Consider the following 12,956-nt stretch of genomic DNA (forward strand, 5'->3'; position numbering starts at 1 on the left):
CGAAAGAGAGACACGAACTCGTGATGAAAAAGCATGCTGGAGAGCAGGCACACCAACAAGACCTGTCACAGGTCTCTGCGAATCTGACATTGGCCTCTGGACCAGCCTTCCCTTTGGCAACGCACAATGTTGGAGGAGGCAGCTTCTGGCTGAAGCTCATTCAGGTAAAGAATAACACCTTTGCATAACAACGTATCACTGTCAACTTACTTCTACAGAAATAACTATACACACATGCTGCTTCAGAAGAAGAAATGGCCAGTGCGTTCCTTCAGCAGCATGGGGGAAACACGGAGATCCTCTGGAAACTATTGAATTTACGTCCAACCTGCAGGAGGTCATACGACATTGACGGCACCTTTCACGCGCGTTGCTTTTTGTCTTTGTTTTGCTCTTGCGAAAGCAGGACAAAATATATGTTAAGACCTTTGTCCTGATGTTTTTCTCAGTTTGAAATATTCACCTGGGTCTATCTGACATAAAAAATAAGCATCTTTTATTCTTCTGTTCATATATAAGCATGGGTATTCTCCAACCTGCCACCTAGAAGTTTCTGGCCTTTTCTATAAAGAATAATTTTTTACCTGTACTTTGAACAAGAGTTATTACCTTAAAGAAAGAAGTATGACGTGTCTTTTAGCAGTGTAAGTTATTTTTTCTTGTATCTTTTCTGCTTTTAAAAAAATGAGTCAAGTTTTATTTTTAATCGCACTTTTATTACCTTTTTCCAAAAACAAGCAAAAAACCCCACCTCCAACAAATCAAAAACCTCCAATAAATCACATCCTGTACTGCTATATTTACACTGTAGACTTCTTAATTTCTTATGTAAATATACATATTCTGAAGTAATCTGTCTTTGGAAAAGAATGCTATTTTTAGCATTATAATGACGGATAAATCTTCATTATCAGCGTAATGCTCTAACAGAAAAGAAAATCAATTTTCAGAGTTGTCAGATATCAAGATATGCATACAGATTAAGTCTATTCAAATTATTTTAAACAAAAAGATACCTCAAATGTTACAATAACTTAAGATAGTGTACTATACCACACGCATAACATGGCCAGAACTGATTATTTTTGATGGACATTAGTTATCACAATTGTTTTCCAAAGCAGGAATAAGAAAATTTTTTAAAGTTTCAAACATCCTATTTGGAATATTCACTTCCTCTTGGCCATTAGTTTATCTTCATAGTTGACTGGGATTATGCCACTGCATTCTTCTGTCTTTGATACAGGATGCTTTACAAAAGCACGTCTAATTACGTCAATATCACGTCCTAAATGATCCATCATGGTCGACACAATCGAAGGTGGGCCCTCTAAGTCTATCAAAAAATACCTGCAATGAGAAACATACACACAATAAAAAAAAATACCTGTACTGCAACAACTTTAATTCAAGTAACTGTTCTGTGGGATTTCTTATATGAGACTTTCCAGTTTTTTCTTACATTTTGGTACCAGAATGTTTTCAAATAGAAGCTCAGTATTATCTTGATTTCAAATAAGAAAAGTTCAATTGAAGCAGGCTCAGCTTGTACTTTTCTTTGTTGTACAGCACTGCTTACCCAAGGAGATTAAAGAAAGCTTACTCTTCTTGTACCTATTCCATTCATTTCCAATGCCTTGATTTGAATAGTCTCAAAAAAAATGTAGGGTGGCACATTCATTTCCGTTCCAGCACGCATCCTTCTTCTTCGAGCTCACAGTATTGATTCTTTGGGAACAGATGTCAATGCGAAACATGTCAAGCTTATGTACATACAGGCACATTTGTTCCTTTAAGGTTCTGCTGCTTTGGAGGTGAATGGAAGTTTAAAAAAAAAAAAAAAAACAGAAAAAAAAACCAAAAAAAAAACCACAACAGCAAAAGAAACCCAAGGAGATGGACTTATCCCAAATCAGGCACAACTCCGATGTGAACATGGCTTAAATTTTCAGTCTGAGGGCAAGAGCTGAGGCCGCGTACAGACAATGCCCACCTGCGCTGATGACACTTGACGAGCACACTGCCGTGCCGACCTTGGCGGGACTGAAAAGGTCTTACTTCCACACATGCACAGCACATTCAAAGTGCAGTGCTCCAGGTAAGCACTTCATGGCCACCACACAGAAAAAGCCGACCGCCGACCTACAGGAAGGGTTGCTCCCCATGAATAGCTAAGGCCACTGAGGTTACTTCTGCAATAAACTCCTTTGCTGAAGGACTGCACGTCCTTCATGAGCTCAGCTGTAATTTTGTGAGAGGCTTTTAAAACTCCAGTACACCTGAACAAGCAAAGAGGCCTACTGCATTTCATGAGCCCCACTTCAGACAAGGGACCCAACTACACACTGCGCATTAACTAACCTCAGAGATGCAAATTCAGATCCCGTCTCTTAATGTGAGATGCACCTTAAATTCATTAGCAACATTATGTCTGCTTATCCTTCAAGTTATGAGCGACCTAGTGCCAGCCATCATCCTAATGCAAAAAACAAGTGAGCCATGTCACTGGCCATCCCTGCTCCCACGAAATGCTATGGAGCAACCAGCATCATCAACACATCTGTAACCAGAACACTTTTTAATCACTTTGTCTGCATTTGGCATGACACTAACTGCAGTACAGTAAAAAGACACCGCAACTGCCTCAGAAATCCTATTGAAGAGAACTAACCACTCACCTCGTTTCCAAGACTATCAGTAACTTAAAGGCTAAATGTACAGCACACCACTTCCCACCTAGCTACTTCATGAATCCTTACACATCTTCCTATTAAAGCTCCCCTGTCCTCCTAGTCCACTCAAGCACACCTCTCCATGAATAATCAGTATAACCTTTAAAGGATCAAGCATCCCAGTTTGATTTAAAAGCTGTACCTAACAGAGAGGACTTTGTTCTGCAAGAGGTGTTGATTCTTATTAAGTCAGCTACAGCCTGAGCATCACGGTCCACCTTCATAAAGGTAATCTTGTAGAGTAAACCTCCAAGACCAAAAGCTGAACTGGGAGTCTGAACAGGAAATACAGGAGATGAGGTCATGAACAACAGACACACTCATGTTCTTCACACTGCATGGAGTTCATTTTCATTCAACTAAATGTGTTACATCAAAAATATGACACACAGAGGAGACCCACTGAGCCAGAAATGACTCAAGCAGCATGTGCTGGATTACTGCACAGGGGTGGAATCCACCCGTGGAAAACATGGCGAAGATGTTTGTCCTTAGCCAGACATCCTAATCCTGAAGCTCTTATGGAGGCACCTACATTAATAGCCACAATTTGTCTCTGAAGTCTTTTTCAGAAAGACCAGATTGAAGCACTGATTTCCTGCATGTGATGGGTCTGATGGCAAAAATATCTCCCTGCAGCCCATACTGAAGCAACGAGTCGTCCAGAACAGACGCCCAGCTGGTGAGGGCTGTGGCTAATCGTCACTGAAGGGACCAGTGCCAGGTCACGTCAGCGAAGGTGCAGCTCCTCTGACTGCAGCAGGGCTACCGAGAGCTACAGCAGTAACTTGCCTCAAGAAGGATTTGGAGGAACTCTGGGGGGCTCAGTCCTCCTCACAGCCTTCAATGGGAAACAGGATTTGACTTAATTTATTTGCAGAACTGAACTGCCTACCGTTTTCTGGTCTCCAGAATTAACAGATGACACCTGGTTAAAAGTTTAGGGAGAGAAACAATTTTTAAGCTTGGACAATTCGTTAGAAATACTGCACAGCAACATTTGAAGGATGCACACTCCTTAAAAGGGAAAGTCGTATTTTCTGTTAAAGCCATTAAAAGCCACTGGTAAATTTAACAGATGACACTTAACTCTTCTCCTTGGGAAGAAGCCTTCCAAATCCTCTCACAGTTGCAACTAACAGAAAGGAGGATGGGGGGAGAAATTCTACCTGGTGATCCACCACCCCTTTCCTGCCCCCTTTCCTCAGTAAGAGCATTCGTTTGTATCGCTAACCATACTCTTTGCTGCACCATTTTAGTCCCACCATTTCTCAAGAATTTCATTTCATTTCTGCTTGCAAGTCGTATGCTGCTTTATCATTGTGCTCCTAAAACGGCAACGGGGTGGGTTTTTTTTTCCTCCAAAGGCTGCTTTGCAACTTTGTGCTTTCTCTCACATTAGCAAAGGGTGGAAATTTCCACTGACGCACTGTTGATAACTGAAGGAGAAGGGGGGGATGGGAGGATGAGCTGTTACAGCATATCTTTATGACTCCTCGCAGAATAGGTATTTTATCTGACAATACAAATCTGCAGTAATTGGGGAAACAAAGTGAGTTTTTAAAAACAACCACCACTCTTCAACGTTAACAAGCAACAATTGCCTTCCTGTGCCAAAAAAAGATAAGAGGGTCAGCGTAAAAAAAAAAATTATTTCTTCATTAAAGAAAGAGAAGAAATTAACGACTGAAAAAGCCATAAACAAACACAATTGACGGTACAATCCCTGAGGAGATCTGGAACCCCGTCCCCCCAAATATACACATGTAAATCAGCTGTCATGAGGCCATGGGGATTTTTTAAGCAACCTTAATTTCAAGCAGTGATCTATGACCCGATACGCAATGCTGTAGCTACTGCTTGTGTAGTAAACAAAACCAAATCCCAGTGAGACTTAAAGACAGGGAAAAATACAGGAATGCAGGAGGGAAACCACCTCACTGTTGCAAGCAAAAATGCAAAAGCATTTAGGCTCTCCAGGAGCCAGCCGAGTCATCAGGGGAGAAATGCAGGAAAATTCCACTGATTCACTATGAGACCACAGTTATTTTTGTCATCCTGCTCAACTGTAAATAGAAGGGCGATTTAAATACATGAGAGTAGACTGAAATATATTAAAACAATGCATTAACTGAAAAAATTTAAATATCCTATGATCTCAAATGAAGGAGGACATGCCTTTGCACATGAAGAAAAAAAAAAAAAAGGAAAAAAGCCAGATTTCATTTATCCTTTTTAACATATTCAAGTCAGAAATTGTTTGAACCTTGAGTCCTAAGGATACTCAAATAGTTTGCTTTCAAATGGACAGTCTCAGACTTCAAAGAACACTGACAAGCACCTGGATCAAAACTCACTTTTTAATCCTCCTAGAATATGACTCTGTCAGCCTGGGGAGCCAAGGGAAAAAACACACGTACAGTGGACTTGGAAGAGGCTGTGTGGTCCCACGGTTGTGCCCCAAAAATATCTGTATGCTTAAATTCCCCCTTTACATAGTGGCACTAAGTGTATGTAAGCTTCCCCAATGGGGGAGTGGAAGAGACAAAGGAAAGAAAACATTCTGACGAACAAGTAGAGGTGAAGCATTGAACAGGGAAGCAGGAAACCGCCTGGAGGAAAGCACAATGCGACACTCGCGTTAACAGCAGGTGGACATTCGTTCTCATCAAGGTAATACTATAGAAATGAAATTTTTTTGCTACCTGCATGATCACTTCACCTTTGGGACCACTGTATTGCTCTGAAGAGAGGTAGTTTGCTTTTCTTCTCTACTCTTGCGGTAGCTACCCTTCCTCAGCAGGGCAGGCAAGCAAGTTCGTGCTCTGAAGGATTATCATTTTGTAGCTGGAAGGACACGTGTTACTTCTAGCTTTTAAAAAAAAAATATACATATGGAACAGATGGAAGTCCCTTGAAAAATCACAAGGACAGCAATGGGGAAGTACCAGATCAAAACCAAAAGCTGATACGTTAGTAACTAGACTGTGCCACAGCAATGACACAAACAATCCATAATGAGCAAGTAGTTTGGGGAAAAATACATTTTACCATCCACAGTCTTCAGAAATGTCATTTGCCAAATTCTATACATAGACGCCTGTTATTAAGCTAATTAAATAATGGAAAGACATTTTGCAGTGTTGCAGAAAAAGAAAAAAAAAGTACTGTTACACTGCAGAAGAGAAGCCAGCCTGACCTATTCAGAGTATTTGAAAAGTCGTACTCTCTGGGCAGCATCTGAAAAGTCTGCAAAATTGCTATGAGCAGGGCTGAAGTTGCACAGCAAGTATTAATTCTGCTTCTGTCACTTCTCTGCCTTCTGTATAATTTACAGCTTAAAAAAACCCAAACTGGTGACCGATTCTTATCCCACCAAGTCCACTATTTCAGTGTGGCCATCACATTTAATCAATGTGCTTGCACAAGGATGCTACAGAATTTAGTGCATCGGAAAACTATACTGGCGCCTCAACGTTGCAAACTATTGCACAGTGCCATTTCTTCTGAAAAGCACCAAAATTGCAAATTGCACTGCCACAGGTAAAGTGGAGGAAAAAAAAAACCACCAACATTTCAGGGCTCTGCTACTTGAGGCACATCCACACGTACATGTATGTGCATGTGGGCAAATGCATTTGAAGTAATGGTTCAACTCATCAATGAAGAAAGCCCCATCTAGTGGAAGAAGATAATCAATTTAGCAAAAAATATTACAAATGTGCACAACACTCATATTCAAACTGGTTTTGTTCTCATCCAAGTGCATTACAGACTCAGAACTCCTTTTTGCGAAAACAGATCAAGATGTTCTAAAATCTGAACAGAAACAAAACAACGCATGTTGTGCATTAGTTATAAATTTAGTTTGGTGATATTAAGAAAGGAAAGCTTGCAACCCCTTTCATCTGTTTTTCTTTCCTCCTCTTTGGTCTTCAATAGCCATGAAAATCATGACAAGAGTCTACCTGATGTTGGTACATTTATCTGCAGGATAAAGTCCTTTAACTATGGAATTTTTATTTTTTTTTTCTAGGAGATGGGTAGAAAAGAAGGATTGTTAAAACTCATAAACACTCCAGAGAACAATTCTGATGGATAACTATTATTTTACTCTTACAAATAAAGTAAATAAAATTGTATCCAGGCAGTGCAGGTTATTGGAAGACACTTCAGCACCTCTTGTCCACGTGGAATACTATTCTGCCACAAGCTGCTTGTTTAAAAATAAGCTGTGTAAGTACAGTTCCTAAGCTCAGACACTCTATGGGAAGAGGAAAAGTTTGAACAAGTCATGTAATTTACATAGATACGTTTCCAAATTATTCAAATATCTTAGATAACACGATGCTCAATTATTGAGATACTCCTCTTAATAACTATCTATTCGTTGTGGACTAAGCCACTGAGGCACCAAGAAATCAGAAAGTCACGTCCCCTTCCCTGAGCACATGCTTTGGCAAAGTGACATTATGTCACACGTCGCACAATGAAGGCAAAACACAAGGTGGTCCCACAGGAGGGCCAACCACTCCAGAGCCTAAACCACCCAGAGGAGGTGGGAGTGATTTGCGGGAAGGCCAGGACAGCCTCCGAGCCCTCCCTGCCGTAGCAGTGGGGAATCTGGTACGGAAGCTTGGTGTTCCCAGCTCCTAGGGAATAATTGCAGCGCTGCAGGGCCTGGAAGCCAAGTTGAGTTCATCATGCTGCGTCCTTGGGAAAGGACCTCCTTGCCTTGCCTTTTCCCCCCCACCACACAAACAAGTCTACAGGACAACTAAAGCTGCAGCCTGGATTTTCTGACTCCTGATCCCATTAGATGCTATCGGTATATAACCTGTGCTCCTCAGTGGACCCTGGCAATCACCAGGGTCCCTGCACACCTCCTACAGAAAATTCCCCATGCACGTGTTAAGATAAGCTCCCAAAATACAATTCAGCAAGAACAAAAGTAAGACCTGAGTTTGCTATTTCAGAGAACAAGTGGGCTGATGAGATAACTGGGAGTGAACAGCAAAACAAAAGATTAAGAGACAAGCAAGCAAATAACAAAAGAAAATTGTCATCTTTTCAAAATCAAATTGAAAGGGAAAAAAACAGCAGGGCAATGAAAAACGGGCAAATAGAACAGGGAAATTGTTATGAATAATCAGAATTACGCACAGCGTAGCTGGAGAACTCACAAATAAAGTAAAGGAAATAATAAAAATGTGAGGAGAAAGGTCTAAAAACATTTCTGTATTACAGGTGGATTTAGTAAGTGAAAGCACACACACAAAACAAAGTAGATGGGAAAGGCCACTGTGCTCTACCGATTTACAAGTCTGAGCACTGCCCAGGCTGAGGAATATCATCTTTTTTACAACAGAAATAACAAAAATAAGAACAGAAGCAACATTTTGGGGGAGGGGGGTGGGGTGGATACAAAAATCTCTAGGGGATAGCAGGATAGCCAGTATTCAAAACCCAGTTACACCTGGCCACTTTCTTCTCCCTAAAGCCTCTGCCATAGCTCCTTCCAGTTTAATAGATTCCTGGTCTGCAAATTTTGAGCCATTACCTTCCCAAAGGACTGTCTGAATCTTTTTTTTTTTTTAAAGATCTGTTTTGCAGCCGCCCTTCTACCATCTCCCCTAAAGTAAAAATATCCTACATACCAACCACAGCCCCCAAACCACCTCCTTTATCTGATGCCCTAAAGCATGAAGTGTCACAAGCGTATGATTAAGGCATAGCCTGGCAAAGCCAAAGAAAACAGGTACGCCACAAAGTGCAAACCCACAGACTGTGCTACTGAGATCTATCATTTTACAAGCAGTTGCAATATTCTCCAGTATAGCACTAACCAAATATGCAGCAATGGCTCTGCAGTGCCATCACCCAGCCCCAGTCTGGACCCTTTATTTGAAAGCTGCTTTGAGGGATTCAATGCTTCTGTATAATCTCAAACAGCAAACAAATCCAGAGTTTAACATTCCTTGAATTCAAATACTAGTACACACCTTATTTAAATCAGTTCACTTTTGTTTATTCCAGAAATAAGCACCTCCCGACACGTGTAATACAATATTAAAAAAGAATGCATCGTGTTAAAAGCAATTTAAATATAACTCATTAAAAATTATAAACAAGTAGTGGCTAGTAAAACAAACACTTGGCACAAATATATTGCCCATTAGGAGATAAAGTTGGTAATCCTTATTCACAGTCTTCCACTGTTTTTTCAGAGACACGTTGGCCACGGGCAAGTCACTCCGGCTCAGTGCCTCAACTAAATTTACGTACCCAACCCACACTGGAACAAACATGTCCTTGTCACATGTTACTCATCTATAAGGTGAATAGTATTTGTTACAGTTTTGTGAGATGTTAGTTGAATCACGCTCTTAAATACTTTAAAAACAAAATATTAATGTTCTTCTACAGCAATTAATACCATAGCTAACTCTACCTCAGTTTAAAATATCAGTAAACCAGTGATTTAACAGTGTGATTCCTCAGACATATCCACCCAGTTCCTGAAACATACTATTTTCATAATTACTTAAATGAAAAAGCTGTCAATACCAGGTCTCTAAAAAAAGGAGGGTGTTTTCTGCCAAAAGAGACGTGTTGAAGAGAAAGACCTAAATTTGTTTTAATATACCCTCAAAGCACATGTACCACCTGCTCAGTGAATGTAACTTCTCAAGAAGAAACAAGTCAATTATATGTATGATCTGAGGTCTTCAAAGGTGCCTGGAAGAGTAAAACTGCTCATTCCAGTGACAGCTTTGGGCCACAATCCCCTATGGCAGGCAGATTTGAAAAATCTTAGCTTTACAGATCGACTGGCAGTAAAATTCTCGTTCTCTGTAAAGTCTCCTGGATATTCTTAAATTTGTAATGTGCCTGTAATGCAGTATATCCAAGACAGATGAGGCTGAAGCACTACAGAATTCACAAGGGAAAAAGCACTTTATTAAGAAGACAACTGTCCTCCCTATTGATCTATGAATATGTATTTTCCAGTTTGATTTTTTACTGTTCACTAAAGACACTACCAAAACCTGGGTAAGTCCAGCAGTAGCTTTGCCGTGCACATAGTACTCATGTGTTCTTTCACTGTCAATCACTCAGTTTTATGATATGCTGTACATAAAGACTTGAATTGCAGTTAAAACCAGAATTAACTAAATGAAGAAAACGTACAGCAAAAGTCTGGGATAAGGATGACTACTAGGAATGCCACAGAGAACGTCTCAGGTGACCTGCGAATTGCTGGTGCTGCCCTACTGATGGGCCTTGATTTGAGATTAAGAGACACAGCCTGGATAGCACTGGGAGTTTTACAAGGGAGCAAAGCCAGGCTCACTGTGCTGGTGCAGCAGATTGCTTTATCTTGTTTTGTTTTGCAGGCAAACACCTCACGCAGGTGGGGGGATTCCCTGCCATTCTGAGTGACAGGAAAACAAGAGACATGCCCTAAGAGACATGCTATTAAGCTGTGACCCACGCTACAACTGCTGTATTGCACTAATTTTCATACAATTTGTGACTACGATTCATACAATTCCTATGTATTTCATATAATATGAAATTCATATAATTTGCGAGCCAGGGGGTCCAAGGGAGTAACAGATTCAGCGTACATCCTGTCTCCAACCATCCACATACTACTGGAAAGTAAACTAGCTGAAGCTTTGCTAAGATATACAAAAGTAAAAGAAAAGAAAATTAAAAAAAAAATAAAAGCAAACAAAAAACCCAACAAATCAAAATTAAAAGCTTTGAGAGATTCAACATTCTTTCCCCACCCCCCCAACCAGACACACAGTATCATTTGCACTCTCACGGAAGCCCTTGTTCAGTTACTTCAGAAAAAGCCCAGACTAAGGAAAAGGTGGCACACTGTACTAAATACACCACTCTACACCAACTTGCTAAGAAAGGGAACACGGGCAGAATTAAAAATTTGCTATGAAGGAGAAAATACCTTAGGATTTCTCAGTGAGTATAGGTTTATTTTCAGCCTAGGGGGGTACTTTTAAAAAGGAAAAAAAAAAAGGCTTTTTGCTTTGTCCTGTTAAAAAAAATTACTACTTTACAGATGCTGTAAAGTAGAAATGACTGATTTTATAGGTGGATCAAGAACTGACTTTTCACTTCCTACTCCTAGATTATGTTTAATACCCTGAGTAACTTACTCTCCAGATCATATAAAATATTGAATGGAATACCAGGAATCCACCATACCCATACACCGAACCGCAATCTCCTCAGCAAAATCTACAGAAATACAATTCCCCCACATTACCAGGTGCTGAAACCGCCTGCTGCTTCCCCTTGTGATCTTGTGTCTCCCAAATTTGACTTCTCCAATTAAAAGCACGCAAAACAATTGCCTGTAGTACCTTCTCTCAATACTTCTCCCTTTCGAGAAGCCAAGCAATTTAGGGGAGGGAACTGTCACATTCAAATACAGAGGATCCAAACCCAGGGCCAGCAGAATGACTGCTAAATACTTAGAGATACTTGAACCGGGAAGTGGAGGAGCAACAGCAATGGTGACATTAATCTGATGGCTTCCTGCCCATGTTTCAAGACATGACTGCTTTTTGCTACTATTTGCTACTAAAACCTTGCCTCATTCAGAACATAAAATATGTCTGCTCTGAGGAGACTGCAAAGAAAAAGGTTATAGTCTACAAGATCCCCTTGTCCTGCTTATTAAGTAGGTAATCTGCTACAGTAAATGAGTTAAGCTAGTTTACACATCTGAAAGATCCCCTGGAGAAATGGCTTCTATTCATCTCTGCTGCCTAGTTCTTATGATGCTTGTTAACTGTCTTCTCCTGTCCTGCTTTCCCTGTTGAAGAACCCAAAACTTGATCTGCAGAAGTACTGCCACCCAAGCCAAGTGGAAACTGTTGTCCAAAGTGGTGAAGTGTTAGAGAGTGCTAAGTACTCTAGAAAAATAAAAAAATCTAGAAGCTGAAAGTCTCAACTTCAGCATCCAAAATTAGCGGAACTTAGTCCCTCCACCTTAGCTCCCCACCTGTATAAGGAGAGTAACACCAGCTCCTTGTTCTGCTGAAGACATCAGAAAAGACTTTAATGCTTCTACTCCAACAGAAGGATGAGGTAATTAGTAATTCAGTCTTGAGACAAGGCTTTGATTAGCGCCTGTGTGTAGGCAACAAGACTTCATCCTAAAATGCAAAACTAGCAAAATCAAGTCATGTTTTGAAGGACACCACAGAACAGGAGTGCAAGACAGTCATGGCCACAATGCCATTGCTTTCAGTTAAGTAACAGGCATGTGGTGGAGAGTTCCTCTTGTACCCTTTCTGCCAGTCTGCTTTAACTGGCAGCTGTCACCACTCCCACTTCGCAGGAGAATGAAGAGGTCCTCAGAAGGGGGAGTGAAACTGTGAGTCACCCCTGGGGAGATGATCCAAGAAGGACTTCACAAGAGGTGCACCTCTGGAATCACCTCACCTTCCCCAGTGCCAAACACCCCTCAAGGAAGACGGTAGGTATGCAGGTTGGCCAACCATCCGATTGCGCACAGTTGCATTACAGGGATCAGGAGGAGCGTGTCGCTAATTGTGATTTTGATTACCGCAGACAGCCCCAGCGCAGTGCGGGTTGCCTGGCAACATTTCTCAGCCCTTGCAAGAGCCAGCATCCATTTCGGAGGTAGCCTCGCTGAGCAACACCACACCGTAAGGGAGCAAGCAGCACGATCCACAGCACCTTCCTCCTGCACTGTGGGGGAAGCCCAACATGCGAGATGCCAATTCACAGCTTCATTTACATCTATTGTACTTCCCATAAGCCACACGGTCATCTTTAACATCCTTAACAAGAACTGTATCGGAGACAGAAGGTAGTCTTACAGAGTACACATGGTAATTAACATTAAGTTCAGATGCATTAGAGAAAAAGAATCAATCCTGCCAATTAGCAACGAGCAGATTAAGTATGACTTTTATCAATGAACAGCCTGACTGGCTTGGAAAACAGTTACACAAAAATGACATAACAAAATAATGTCATGTATGTTGGGGAAAGTAGTTCTGCAGGCCTGGACTCAGGCTACTTGTAACAACTAAACAAACTAACAAAAAGCCAACACCACACAGAATAAAAGACACAGAACACATGCACAAACACCCACACACCACCTTACTGAGATCACAGACATTACGGGTGTACTCCCTAAAAGCACAAGGAAGACCA

At 41.0% G+C, this 12,956-nt stretch overlaps 1 protein-coding gene across 1 annotated transcript in view; it reads right to left on the reverse strand.

The window, feature by feature from the left end:
* Window positions 1-700: 700 nt before the first annotated feature.
* MRPS6 (mitochondrial ribosomal protein S6) overlaps window positions 701-12,956 on the reverse strand; it is a 46,591-nt gene continuing 34,335 nt past the window's right edge. The window contains exon 3 of the mRNA XM_086477730.1: window positions 701-1,350. Coding sequence (XP_086333856.1) covers window positions 1,170-1,350 — 181 coding nt within the window. The 3' untranslated portion in view covers window positions 701-1,169. The remainder of the gene's footprint in view (window positions 1,351-12,956) is intronic.

Source organism: Leptosomus discolor, chromosome 1 (assembly GCF_034619465.1).
Source record: "Leptosomus discolor isolate bLepDis1 chromosome 1, bLepDis1.hap2, whole genome shotgun sequence".
Taxonomy (NCBI): domain Eukaryota; kingdom Metazoa; phylum Chordata; class Aves; order Leptosomiformes; family Leptosomidae; genus Leptosomus; species Leptosomus discolor.